The 13,771-nt window shown below is 44.4% G+C and overlaps 1 protein-coding gene across 1 annotated transcript; it reads left to right on the top strand.

Annotated features, from left to right (window-relative positions):
- Window positions 1–1,721: 1,721 nt before the first annotated feature.
- OTOP3 (otopetrin 3) lies at window positions 1,722–13,467 on the top strand. Its single transcript, XM_001377958.4, has 7 exons — window positions 1,722–1,740; window positions 4,376–4,744; window positions 4,923–5,059; window positions 7,885–7,943; window positions 8,319–8,437; window positions 11,486–12,309; window positions 12,490–13,467. The coding sequence occupies exons 1-7, from the start codon at window positions 1,722–1,724 to the stop codon at window positions 12,658–12,660; spliced, it is 1,698 nt and encodes a 565-aa protein (XP_001377995.2). The 3' UTR covers window positions 12,661–13,467.
- The last annotated feature ends 304 nt before the right edge of the window (window positions 13,468–13,771 follow it).

Genomic DNA, 13,771 nt, shown 5'->3' with positions numbered 1-13,771 from the left:
GTATGTACTATCTGTGTAGTATATGCACATAGTTATATATGTGTATGTCATACACATACATCCATATATATAATATGTGTATAATATATACACACATTGTGAAGGGCTTTAAATGTCAGTGGGATCTCTGGACCAAAGAGCATTTTAGTGACTTTCTTAGCATAATTCCAAATTGCTTTCCAGAATGATTGAATCAATTCACAACTTCACCAACAATGCATACTGTCCTTCCACTCACTCTCCAAGACTTCAATATACTTTTTAGCCAAGCCAACACCATTCTGAGGGTTATGGGGAAGGAATAAAAAGGATTCCTAGAGAAAAGAGTAATCACAGAGATAACAGAGACAAACAGAACCAGAAGGGAAGGAAAACCAAGTGAGAACCAGTGATAGGGAAGGCAGCTGCCCTCAAGTTATAGCTGTTCTACAGAGCACTAGGACATTTTCAGGGCAGTAAAGAGAGGGGTCAACAGCAGCTTAAGGGCAAATTTTGAGAGTTTGCTTAACTTGCTTTGGAAGAAAAATCTTTCCCTGTCTGTTCTTAAAATCCCCAAATTCAAAGATTCCATCAGCAATAGGACCAGACTAATGGGGTTTAGTGACATTCTACTGAGAGAGTGGGAAAGGTGCACAGAGGAGACAAAGGTATTTCTTTTTTATTATTATTAAGTTATTTATTTAATTAATTTAGAATATTTTTCCATGGTTACATGATTCATGTTCTTTCTCTCCCCCACTCCCCCAACCAATGAGCAATTCCACTGGGTTATACATGTGCCATTGATCAAGACCTATTTCCATATTATTGATATTTGCACTAAGGTGATCATTTAGAGTCTACATCCCCAATCATATCCCCATAGAACCATGTGATCAATCAGTTGTTTTTCTTCTGTATTTCTACTCCCATAGTTCTGACAAGGATTTCTAGTGGAGAGGAAGAATGGAATCCTCACAACTCATTGCAGTCAGAATTAGTGTTTAGACTTTGTATTTTTTCCCCTTTGATCTCACATGGGACATCAGGGAGAGGAAGAGGACAGAGCAAAGGGTGTCTGGATGTGTCAGCTGAGGGCAGAAAGATTGTTGCTTCGTGGTAGGCAGATGGCAAAGGGCCTGACATCAGAGGGAGTTGATATGGAAAGGGGCCATAAGAAGCTTTCTGAAGCAGCTTTGCCAAGTGACTTCGGCATTCTGGGAGAAACTTGCCTTTATTTCCCTCCTGTCCTATTTCCAGAAACCCAATGAGGTGTCTCTGATGCATACTTCCTAGAGTTGAGAAGACCCATCAAATATTGGCTCCTTACTGCTCTCTCTACCTGATTGATGGCTAAATCTCAAGCCCCGCCCAGTAATCCTTGACTAGTTAGCCAAACATCTCCGACCCCCGTGGGCTTTGGCCCAGCCCCTCCTTAGTACCCGCCCGACGAGTACTAAATACGCTACCCATTTGCCAACTTGGCTGAGATGGCCCTGCCCTCAATCCTATTGGCTGCTCTTAACTGGCTAAGGAAGTCTCTGGCGGGATAATTAATGAGGGATTAATGAGATTAACAAAGTCAACAGGAAAAATCAATGAACCACTGGGACTGAGCCAGCGGGTGCGCAGTCCATCTGAGGGAGAGGGTCCAGGGGCATAGGTCGGGTTGGGGGGTGAGGCTGGAGACACACCTGGACGGAGCAACCCAGCTCCTTACAACTGATTGTTCATCTGCAGCGATGACAGCCCAAGTCTCAGGTAAGGTGTCTGGGCCCCGCTCGGTACCCCCACACATCTCCCCACTATCTACCATCTGCCCATGGTTGGTTCTAACTGGGCCCGAATCTGAAGTCTGGAGCAGGGCTTTTAAAAGGAGGGGAAAGGATCCAAAAGCCAGGGTCAAGAAGAGGGAATGCCAGGCATGGGGCAGGGTAGAAATTCTCCAGAAATGTAGGGGGAGGGAATTCAGAGGAGAAGAGAGACCACAAGGCTCTAGAAATTCCCTTAGGGATCCCAGCACCTATTGCCTTACGCCACTTCCACCTCTCCTACCGAGGCCACCTGCCACACAACTCTTCCAAGTTCAAGGCAACGCCACCTTCCATTCTGGGCTCGCAGCAGTCCAGAGAGCAGCACTAGCCGCCCTGGGTCAGCAGAGAGAATTCTCCCCTGCTCTCTGTCCCCTCCTAAGGCGTCCCCACTCCTTCCACCTCTGGAAAAAGAACTTATACTCGAGACCCAGTCAAAGCTTACATCTCCAAGAATGGGACTCTGAAACCTGGAGGAACAAAAAACTGAATCGTTAAGGAAGGGGAAATCAGGGGATGGACAGGCCAGGGGGCTGGGGTGATTTTGGCCCTTGTGTCTTGTCTATGTTTTGGGAACTCAGACTATCCATAACTCCCTTGGCCTCCCTCCATTGCTCCCACCTCCAGAGTCTGTTCTCCTTGCCCCATTTTCCCTCCCTAACAGCTCTTGGGATTTCTTGTCACCTGCCTCTAACTTAAACTCAAAAACCAGTTTGGCTTCTGGTCCCTCCCTCCTTCCTCTTTGCAACATGCACAGCATTGAGGAGAGCTGACACTTCATTTTCCTTCAGTTAAGCCCTAAAGCACTTTCTCCAGTGGCCTTCCCACAACTGCTCAGGCCTCCTATAGCTAGCTATTCCTTTGATTAGCAGAAGATTGCTGCTATCTTCAGTGAGTTGAACACTCCTGGGTTTGGGTGCACTGAGAGAGCTCATTTCAGCCCCAAGCTCCCCATCCCCCTGACAGAAAAGAAAAATACTAGGGAGAGAATCTTAGATCCTCAACTCCCAGTCATCTCTCTTATGCAGGTTTGTAGATCCTTCACTCAAGAATTACAATCTCAGTTGCATCTTCCTATCTTCATCCTTCTCCACATCCTAACCCCTAGTCCCCAAGACCTCCAAAGAAAGCATCCTTCCAAGGGGCAGTCACCTATTTGGGAAGAAATGGAGCAAGAAGATGCTACAGTGATTGTCTCTGGCCTCACCCACTAGGATGTGGAAAGTCTAGGTGAAAAAGAAAAGGATCATTATTGAGGGCTTGCTTCATGCTAGGTCCTGGACAATGCTGATGGATTGAATGTCAGATATAGTAAAGTCTTTGAGCAAGTCAATTTTTTGTCCCTGACCTCAGTTTCCTCATCTACAAAATAAAGAGTTTGGGTCTCTAAAGTCACTTCCAGCACTAGTTGTTATCAACTTCTCTATGGCTACTTCCCAGGAATATGGTGCTTAAAAGCTAGTAAGGAAGGATAAGGAGAAAAGAAAATCTAACAGCTTTAGAGAGGACAAATTTATTTTTAAATCTAGAGGCAGTTGAATAATTTAGATAAATAGATGTAAGTTACATAAAGAACAGATTGGCAACTCTATCTCCTTCTGAAAGGGGATAGTCAGGTCCTTGAGACAGCCCAGACCTCAGGAGAAGGAGTAATGGAGTGAGAGAAGGAGGAAAAGGAGGGGGTGAGAGAGCTCTCCTTTCCTAGTGTTACTTAGGAGCTTGTTTTTGGGAAGGGGAAGGAGAAGGTTGCAAAATGAAGGAAGAGAATTGTAGCATTGGGTTAGAACTGAGAAAGGAGAAAGGAGACAAAGGGGCAGAACATAAGTAGGAATTAGATTTGAATACCTTGGACAGGGGGAGCAGCTCAAGGAGCAACATAAAGAAGTGGCAGAAACCTAGGAAAGAGGACACATTTTCAGTCAGTAAAGCAGCCCAATGCCAGATTGGGAATTCCTGATTCCCAAATTATATAGGTAGGAAAAGGGATGGAATGGAGAAGGCTAAAGGCAGAGCTGCAGAATGTGAATAGCTGTCTCAGGATAAGGGAGGGACTGTGGTTCTACTCTGAAAGTTTAGAGAAGCAACTGGGTGACACAGTGGATAGAGGGCTGGAACTGGAGTCAGGAAGAATTAAATTGAAATCCAACCTTAGACATCTACTAGCTGTGAGACTATGGCCAAGTAAGTCACTTAATCTCTCTGAAAAAATGAGGGAATTGGATTTGACAGACTCAAGTCCCCTTCTAGCTATATATCCATGAGCCTTTGTAACAATCAGTGGAGGAGAGAGGAGTAACTTGCAGAATAGCCTGTACTTTTTTTTGTTAAGATTACAGAAATGGCCTTTGTCCACTGGAAGAAACCTGACTAGGTAGGTAAAATTTGGTCCGCCCTGTTTTTGAGTTATCTGAGGTTGGTAAGGAGGCAGGAGGAGGGTAAAGAGAAGTCCATGGACTGACACAGGAAGGGGGAGCCTTTCATTCTACCCCCACCCCAGACGAGAGGTCTAAAGTTATACTGAGCTTGGTGCAGCATTCCACATTCCTCATATTAAAGCTCCACTACCCCTTCCCTGCCCTCTCCAGACCCTCAGGGGATTCCGGAGACTACTGCTAAGGAGGATGAGAAGGAATTGGGGGGCCCTGGCCCCAGCAGGAATAAGTCGTGGCTAGTCCGGCACTTTTCCCTGCTCCTTCGTCGTGATCGGCAAGCCCAGAAGGCCAGTCAGCTCTTTTCTGGGCTCCTGGCACTCAACGTGGTGTTCCTGGGGGGAGCCTTCATCTGTAGCATGATCTTCAACAACGTGGCCATCACCCTGGGGGACGTCTGGATCTTGCTGGCGGTGCTCAAGGTACTCGCCTTCCTCTGGCTCCTCTACCACGTCGCAGTAACCATCCGCCTGCCACACTCTGTCCAGTACAGAGACCCCCATGCCGGGCCTGTCTGGGTTCAGGGTAAGTAAGCACGTGCCTCGCCCTCCTTCAGCACCAGCAAAAGAATGATAAGGCAGAGCCCTGGGGCCAGGGCCAGGGCCAGGGCTGGCCTTCCTTAGCCCAGGTGGGGGAGGCGTGGAGTGGGGCGGGGCGGGCCTGGAAAAGGTCTGAGAAACTTCGGATGCTTCCACCTGGCCAGGCTCGCTGGTGTTGTTCGGTAGCTGCACCATTCTTCTCAACGTCTTCCGAATCGGCTACGTGGTCAGTCACATCCACTGCAAGTCTGACGTGGAGCTCGTCTTCCCTGTCATTGAGATCCTCTTCATCAGTCTTCAGGTGATGCTACGTCTCCACACCCACCCGCCCCCACTAGCCAGGGGCCCCTAGGTGCGCGCGCGCACACACACACACACACACACACACACACACACACACACACATACACACACACACACTCCTCTGGAGGCTCACCTCCCTGTGTAAGTTGGAGAGACAACTATTTCTAAACATAGCTATATGATTATTGCATACATGTGTCTATCTAGGTATATGTGTGCATATACGATGGGTGTATGTTTGTCTATGTATGTATTTTGTGGGTATATGTGGGTGTATGCATGTTTGGGGGATATATGTGTATGGGTGTACATAAGGTTATCTGCGTGTCTAGGTATAGGTATAGGTGAGTATATGTGTAGATATGTAGATATGCATTGTGTGCATGTAGCTGTATATGAAAGTATCTATGTGATTATGTGTATATGCATGTGTATATGGGTATTGCATGTTATGTATGTATAGTTATATGTGTATCTATAGGCTATATGTATGGTATATATAGGCATGGGGGTATATAATGGGTATGGGTGTAGATGTGGACATAGTTCTGTGTGCATATATGGAGACGTGTGTATACAGTTGTGCATGTATACATATGGGCATATATGTATTTGTAGTTATATGTGGATATATATATATATATATATACTTGTAGGGATGCATATATGGGTATTCATGTGTATATATAGTAATGTGTGTACATGCATTGGCATATGTGTATGCTTAGTTATGTGTGTGTATGTATGGGTATGTGTATTTATAGTTATGTTACATGTATATATAAATAGATGGCTATATACATGCATCTAGTTATATGAATGCATATATTAATATATACATTATCTGTGATAACAAGTGTGCATATATGGATGTGTGTATATGTAGTTACATGTCTATATATGGATGTGTATATAGAGTTATATATGTGTATGTATGGATATGTGTATATATAGTTATGTGTAAACATATATGGACATATGCATATATAGTTATATGTGTATATATGGAGATATAATTGTTTGTTGCAGATGTGTTATATATAATTATATATACATGTGTATAATAGTTCTGTAAATGGATATGTGTATATGTGGGTATATACATGTGTATATAATTGTGTATACAGGGCTATGTTACCTATAGCTATAGGTTTACATGTGTGGATCTATGCACATGTGTATACATGTATGTGTGTATGTGTAGTTGTGTGTATATAGATGTACCTGCTCGTAGTTACATGTGTGTGGATATGTGTAGATATAATTATGTATATATTTTGATACATGTATGTGTGTATAGTTATGTGTTGATTGTGTACATGGATGTGCTATATGCATGTATATATACATGTGTATATGTACAGATCTAGCTATGTGTGTCTTGTGTATATGGATATATGTACATAGTTATGTGTATAGCTATAAGTTTATATATGGATATATACATGTATAGTTATAGGTGTGTATATATTAATATATTCATGTGCATATAATTGTGCCGACTATGTGGATATGTGTTAAATATAGTTGTATATGGACACACATGTATATGTAGAGTTATATGCACATGTGGATCTATACATATGTGCGGTTGCATGTCTATATGTTTGACATGTGTGTGGTTGTGTGTATCCATGTGTGTTGTGCATATACATGTGTATACACACATATACCACTGCTTCCATTATGAATTTATAACCTAAAAATACTCACCGAGGATGTGCCAGGGGTCATTGTGCTAATTTACTAAAGCTTTAAGTTTTCCTATGAAAGCTATTACAGCTTAACCTGCCGCTTGGGCTTTGGGCCCGTTCTGGCCACACCAGAAGTGGACCCTTATTCATGCATGCTCCTGGGGGTGCATTAGGGTGCCATAAACAGAGCTCTGGAATTAGTCAAGCAAAGCTGAAGTTAGCAGTTCTCGGTATGGCGGACCTAGGAGGCACAGGCATTCACTGCCTTCCCTGTCATTGTTCACTTCCCTAAGAGTTAGGAAGATCTGAGTTCTGATTCTGCTTCAGTCACTTACTAGATACACAACTTTGGGCAAGTCACTTAGTTTTCTTGTAGACTCAATTTCCTCAACGATAAAATGGGTAATATTGCTTATCTTAATGGGTTGTTAGGATAGAATGAGATAGCATACATAAAGGGGTTTGTTAACCTCAAAAATACGACATAAGGATCAACTGGATGACTCAGTAGATTAAGAGCCAGGCTTAGAGATGGGAGGTCCTGGGTTCAAATCCAGCCTCAGACACTTCCTAGCTGTGTGACCCCAGGCAAGGCATTTAACCCCCATTGCCCAGTCCTCATCACTCTTCTGCCTTGGAACCAATACATAGAATTGATTCCAAGACAGAAGATAAGGGTTTAAGAAAAAGAAAAGTACCATATAAACTCCAGCTAGTATTAATTACAGTGAATAGAATGCTTAGAGCTCTAAGCCTGAAGTCGGGAAAACCTGAGTTCAAATCTAGCTTCAGATACTTAGTAGCTGTGTGCCCCTGGGCTGGTCTATTTGCCTCAGTTTCCTCATCCATAAAAGAAGGGGATCCTAATTGTCCCTGCTTCCTCAGACTGCTGTGAGGATCATATGAGACCATCACTGTAAAGTGCTTAGCATGGTGCCTGGCCCATAGTAAACTCTATAAATGTCAGTTATTATTATTATTATTATTCACTTATTCTTACATACAGAGTGTAGCTACTTCATACACGTATATACTGACATGCACAAAGACTCGACACACATACACCTCCTCGTCACCCCCTCTTTTCTCCCCCAAAGCTGTGGTCAGCTGGAGTTCATCTTCTTTTCAGACCTATGTGCTATGGAGCCACAGTAAGGATTGTGTCCAGGTCCAGATGAATCTCACCAGGTGAGATGGGCTTCCCAGACCCCTTCCATTCTTCCCTCAGCCTCTTGAGACATTCTCTCCTCTCCACACCCGACTTTCCACCCCACACCCAACCAACTCCCTAAAAGAGGCCATCCTGGTTCTATAGTTGGGGAATTCATTGGGAAATGGATCCAGTGAGTCTCTCCCTGGGCATTCCCCACACTTGAACATCTCTGACTCCCACTCTTGGGCTCCAGAAAGAGCTTCTTGAGGGCATGCTGGGAAAGAGTCTGAATAGGGATGAGGGAGCCAGCCTGGAGAAAGGTTATGAGATATCTGCCCAGCTCTAAGCTCAGAGAGTTTGAGGGACTCGGGGTCAGGGATTGGGTTATCAAGTGCCTCCCCCCTTCCCAGGTGCGGACTGATGCTAACTATGGCTACCAACCTACTCCTCTGGGTCCTGGCTGTCACCAATGATTCCATGCATCGGGAGATCGAGGCCGAACTGGATGCCCTCATGGAAAAGCTCACAGGTATAATGCAGCAGCAGCAGCAGCAGCAGCCACCACTGCAGCAAGAGGGGATGATAGAAAGAGGACTGTGCCAAGAGGTGGCAAGCCTGGCTTCTAGTCTAGTCCCAGCTCCACCACCACTAACTAACAGAGCAATATGACCTTGAGGTGGTCACTTACTCCCCACAGTCTTTAGTTCCTAAAGTGACAGAATTGGATTAAGTAATCTTTTGCAGGGCATAGGGGACTGAACCTCAAGTCAGGGTGGCCTGAGTCCCAGTCTAGCATCAGACATGGTATCTGAGGATTTGATCCCATTTAGGTTTTTCTTGGCAGAGATACTGGAGTGGTTTGCCATTTCCTCCTCCAGCTCATTTTAATTTTATTTTTTTTTTAATTTGGTCAATTTCAAACATTATTCCTTGGTTACAAAAATCATATTCTATTCCTCCCCTCCCCTCCCCCCACTCTTCCCGTAGCTGATGGGCAATTCCTCTGGGTTTTACATGTGTCATTGATCAAGACCTATTTCCATATTATTAATATTTGCACTAGGGTGATCATTTAGAGTCTACATCCCCAATCATATCCCCTCGACCCATGCTATCAAGCAGTTGTTTTTCTTCAGTGTTTCTACTACCACAATTCTTTCTCTGAATGTGGATAGTGTTCTTTCTCATAAGTTCCTCATAATTGTCCTGGATCATCGCATTGCTGCTAGTAGAGAAGTCCATTACATTCAATTGTACCACAGTGTATCAGTCTCTGTATACAATGTTTTCCTGGTTCTGCTCCTCGCGCTCTGCATCGCTTCCTGGAGGTTGTTCCAGTCTCCATGGAATTCCTCCACTTTATTATTCCTTTGAGCTCAATAGTATTCCATCACCAACAGATACCACAATTTGTTCAGTCATTCCCCAATTGAAGGACATCCCCTCATTTTCCAATTTTTTGCCACCACAAAGAGCACAGCTATGAATATTCTTGTACAACTCTTTTTCCTTATTATCTCTTTGGGTCCAGCTCATTTTACAGATGAGAAAACTGAGGCAAATAGGGTTAAATGACTTATCTAGGATCACACAGTGAGTAAGTGTCTGAAGCCAGATTTGAACTCAGGAAGATGAGTTTTCCTAATCTGAATTTACCCACTTGAACATCTAACTGATAGGAGGATCTGTGTGGTGCTTCACAAGTCACATCAGTCCAAGCTGTGTGACCCTGTGCAAGTCACTTAACCTCCATTGCCTAACTCTTACCATTCTTCTGCCTGGAAACCAATACACAGTATTGATTCTGAGACAAAAGGTAAGGGTTTAAAAAAAAAAGTCACATCAATGTAGTTTACAAACCCAAAACATACACACCAAAACACATACATACATACATATTCAAGTCTTTGTGACATAGCCACATGTATACATCAGCATTATACTCTTCATTCATTCATGTCTTCATTGATCACATATGTGTTCAAGTACATAACCTGATTGGCTAAGCAAGCTAAATGTATACATAATGCATCCTTCCCTCATAGCGTTAGTGAAACATTTGTAAATTAAGTTTTTCTAAGTCAGTCTGCTTTTAAACGTCTCTTCAAAAAAGCTTGAAATAGTGCAAAATCCTTTTGTAATATGAATGATTATCCTTTGATACCCTTTCGTACATCACCTCTTAACAGAGGTAGTATATTCCAAGTTATATTTTTTAATTTTAATTTTAAATTTTTTCCATGATTCCATGATTCCTGTTGTCAGTCTCCCTTCCAATCTCCCCCTCCCAGAACTGATAAGCAATTCCACTGGGTTATACTTTATATTCCAAGATATAGCAATATCCCACACCCAAATGAGGTGTTTGAGGTCCCCTAAGTCCCAGCTAGATGTCTTCTCCCTACTGCAACCCCTCTAAAACTTCCTCCTTCCTTAGGAGAGAAAGATTGAGCAACAGTTCTAGAGCTGGATAGTATCTATGGTTACTCTGGTATTTCCACATCAGCGGTAGGTGCTTTGGATCCTTGGACTACTGCCTGAGACCTTTCTCTTGGCCTGTGATCAGAGAACTAAGGGGTCAGTCAACAACAGTATAAAAACCAATTAAAATCATGTCACTGCCTGATGAGACACTAATTGACAGCTCAGTCTGGTCAATGATATTATGGAAATGGTAGGGAGGATTCTGTGCCCCTCTATTTTCTGTGTGCCCACTAACTGTTTCTGTGACCAAGTACAAAATCTGTGCATTTCTTCCACATCGTACATCAGGTTATTTTAAAGCAAAGACCATCTGTGAGTCCATAAAATGACTGGATTTTTCATTCATGGGCACACTTTATTTTTAAATTTTTTTTTTACAAGTTGAACTTATATATCTCTTTTTAAAAACATTTTCCATGTTTACATTTTTCACTTTCTTTCCCTCCCCCCTCCTAGATCGAATAAGCACTTCCACTGGCTTATACAAATGTTATCACTTGATACCTAGTTCCATATTATTGAATTTTGAAGTAGAGCAATCTTTTGAAACCAAAACCCCAAATCATATACCCATATTAAACAAATGATGTCATTTGTTTTTCTTCTGTGTTTCTACTCCATGAGTACACTTTTTCCCCCCTTTTGTTATTTCATTTTTTTCTCCATCATATCTTACTCTTTGTGACTCCATTTGGAGTTTTCTTAGTAACGATACTAAAATAATTTGCTGTTTCTTTCTCCAGCTCATCTGACAGAAATCTGAGGCAAACAGGGTTAAGTGACCTGACCAGAATCACCTAGCTAGCAAGTACCTGAGATCAGATTTTAATTCAGGAAGAGAAGTCTATCTACTGTTCCAACTCGCTGACCACCCTCTTACTTTACCAGTTTTCTATCTCTAATATTATCTCTCTCTCTCTCTCTCTCTCTCTCTCTCTCTCTCTCTCTCTCTCTCTCTCTCTTTATATATATATATATACATATATATATATGAAGGAAGATTATATATATGTATATGGAAGGAAGATAATATATATTATCTTCCTTCCCTCTCCTAACAGCCTCATGTAACATTCTCTTCTCCCTTCCCTAGGCAATGAGACCAACACTTGTCTTTGCCTCAACACAACTATATGTGAGGTCTTTCAGAAGGGATACTTGATGCTTTATCCCTTCAGCACTGAGTACAGCCTCATCTGCTGTGCCATTCTCTACGTCATGTGGAAGAATGTGGGCCGACATCTGTCTCCTCACTTACCTGGACCTCACCGGCCCAAATTCCACCTCCATGGTGCCATCTTTGGCCCTTTGTTGGGTTTCCTGGCTCTAGTGGCAGGGGTCTGCATCTTTGTCCTCTTCCAGATCCAGGCCAGTGGCCCCTCCATTGGTCAGCAATATTTCACTCTTTACTATGCTTTTTATGTGACTGTCCTGCCTGTCATGACTCTGGCGTGCCTGATGGGCACCATCATGCATGGACTGGAAGAGCGAGAAATGGACACAGTCAAGAACCCCACTCGAAGCCTTGATGTGGTACTTCTGATGGGTGCTGCCTTGGGCCAGATCGGTATCTCCTATTTTTCCATTGTGGCCATTGTGGCCACGGATCCCCAAAAACAGCTCAACAGCCTTATCCTGGCCTATTCAGTCCTCATCATCATTCAGCACATTGCCCAAAACCTCTTCATCATTGAGGGCCTGCACCGACAGCCACTCTGGGAAGGATCCATCCAGTCCCACCATGACAGCCTGGAGAAGGAGGAGTGTCCACCAGGTCTTCGCCGGGGATCCATGTTGGAGCTGGGTCAGGGCCTGCGTAGGGCGTCCCTTGCCTATATCCACAGTTACAGCCACCTCAACTGGAAGCGGCGGGTTCTGAAGGAAATTTCCATCTTCCTTATCATCTGCAACATCACGGTGGGTAGTTAATGGGCTCTGGGATGGGGCTGATGGGCCACTTGGCCAAGGTGGGAAGTACTGGGTCAAGGATAAGGAGCTAAATGGAATGTGGTGGAGGGATTGTCTCAACTGTGCCAAGGAGCTGGTGGGAGGGAAAAGGGCCCTTCTCGGCCAGTCACTTATCCTCCCCTCCCCCAGATGTGGATGATGCCTGCATTTGGCACACACCCTGAGTTTGAGAATGGACTGGAGAAAAGCTTCTATGGCTACAGGACCTGGTTCACTATTGTCAACTTTGGCCTGCCTCTGGGGGTCTTCTACCGCATGCACTCTGTTGGGGGACTGGTGGAAGTCTACCTGGGAGCCTGATTGGAGGGAGCCCGGTCAGCCCTGGCACTGCTCCGGATTCTTTCCTCCACTTTGATCCCAAGCCACACCTTTCCAGGGGCTTGCGGAAGACTCCTGCCCCTTGCCTCTGCCCTGTCCCCAGCCAAGAGATCCCAGCATCCCTCCATTTGAGCAGAGGCAGAGATCAGGGTCGATCCCTCAACGCTTCCCTCAAAAGCTCTGGGTTGATGGTTGCAGTGGGATGCTTTATTGTCTTCTCCAGAGTCAAAGAGGACCCCAGATGCCAGCTAGGGTGCCAGGGGGAGGGGCAACCCCGGTTTATGTTTTGTATTGAAATCACTGGAGGTCCCCAAAGGGCATAGATGGCAGTCCAGTCCTGGCTGTGCCCAGGGCGAGCCAGTGTGGGGAACCTGAGCCAGGAATCTGAATGAGAGGTGGAGGAGAGGGCAGAGTGGGCTGTGACCGCCTCAAGGCCTGTCTGTCCAACCGCTGTCCAGTCATCTCCCTAAACTAAGTGCCAACAAACCTATCTACTTCCAGTCACTCCACCCGGTCACCATTCCCCCTCCCCCTCCAAGCCCTACTCACACACCCTGTCATCTAACAAGCGCATTAATTAGCTGCCAGGCTATGGTGAACTCCTCTCTCCGGCTGTCATAAAACCTGTTTGTTTGATCGATTATATTTTACTTTTATTGTATTTGTTCCCAGGAGCAAAACAGTCACTCGCTCAGACTTGGGAATGGAGGAAGGGCTCCCACTCTCCTTCACTGGGACTAGGCAGCAGGAAGGGGGCACCCAGAGAATATTTTTTGCCCTAGTTTTATCCACAGGTATAGAAAAGAATGAATGCTTAGGTGTAGAGGGAAACAGCCAGGCTAAGAAGGAAGCTGCCTGGGGGGAGCCAGTTACTCCCACACCAAGGTAAGTGGGGAGCAGCTCTTCTCTTTGGAGAGGGTCAGGCAGCAGGGTGTATATGATGGGGCTGTGCCCTCCGTCCAAGCCCTGGACGCTCCACTAAGTCATGAAGAGGTCAAGTTGCTTTTCTTTTCTTTTTTTTAATTAAAAAAATTAATAAACCCTTACCTTTCCATCTTAGAATTGATACTAATTAATGGGTCCAAGGCAGAAG

Source organism: Monodelphis domestica, chromosome 2, assembly GCF_027887165.1.
Source record: "Monodelphis domestica isolate mMonDom1 chromosome 2, mMonDom1.pri, whole genome shotgun sequence".
Taxonomy (NCBI): Eukaryota; Metazoa; Chordata; class Mammalia; order Didelphimorphia; family Didelphidae; genus Monodelphis; species Monodelphis domestica.
Note: the sequence above shows the minus strand (reverse complement) of the source record. Positions and strands in the feature narration are given on the sequence as shown.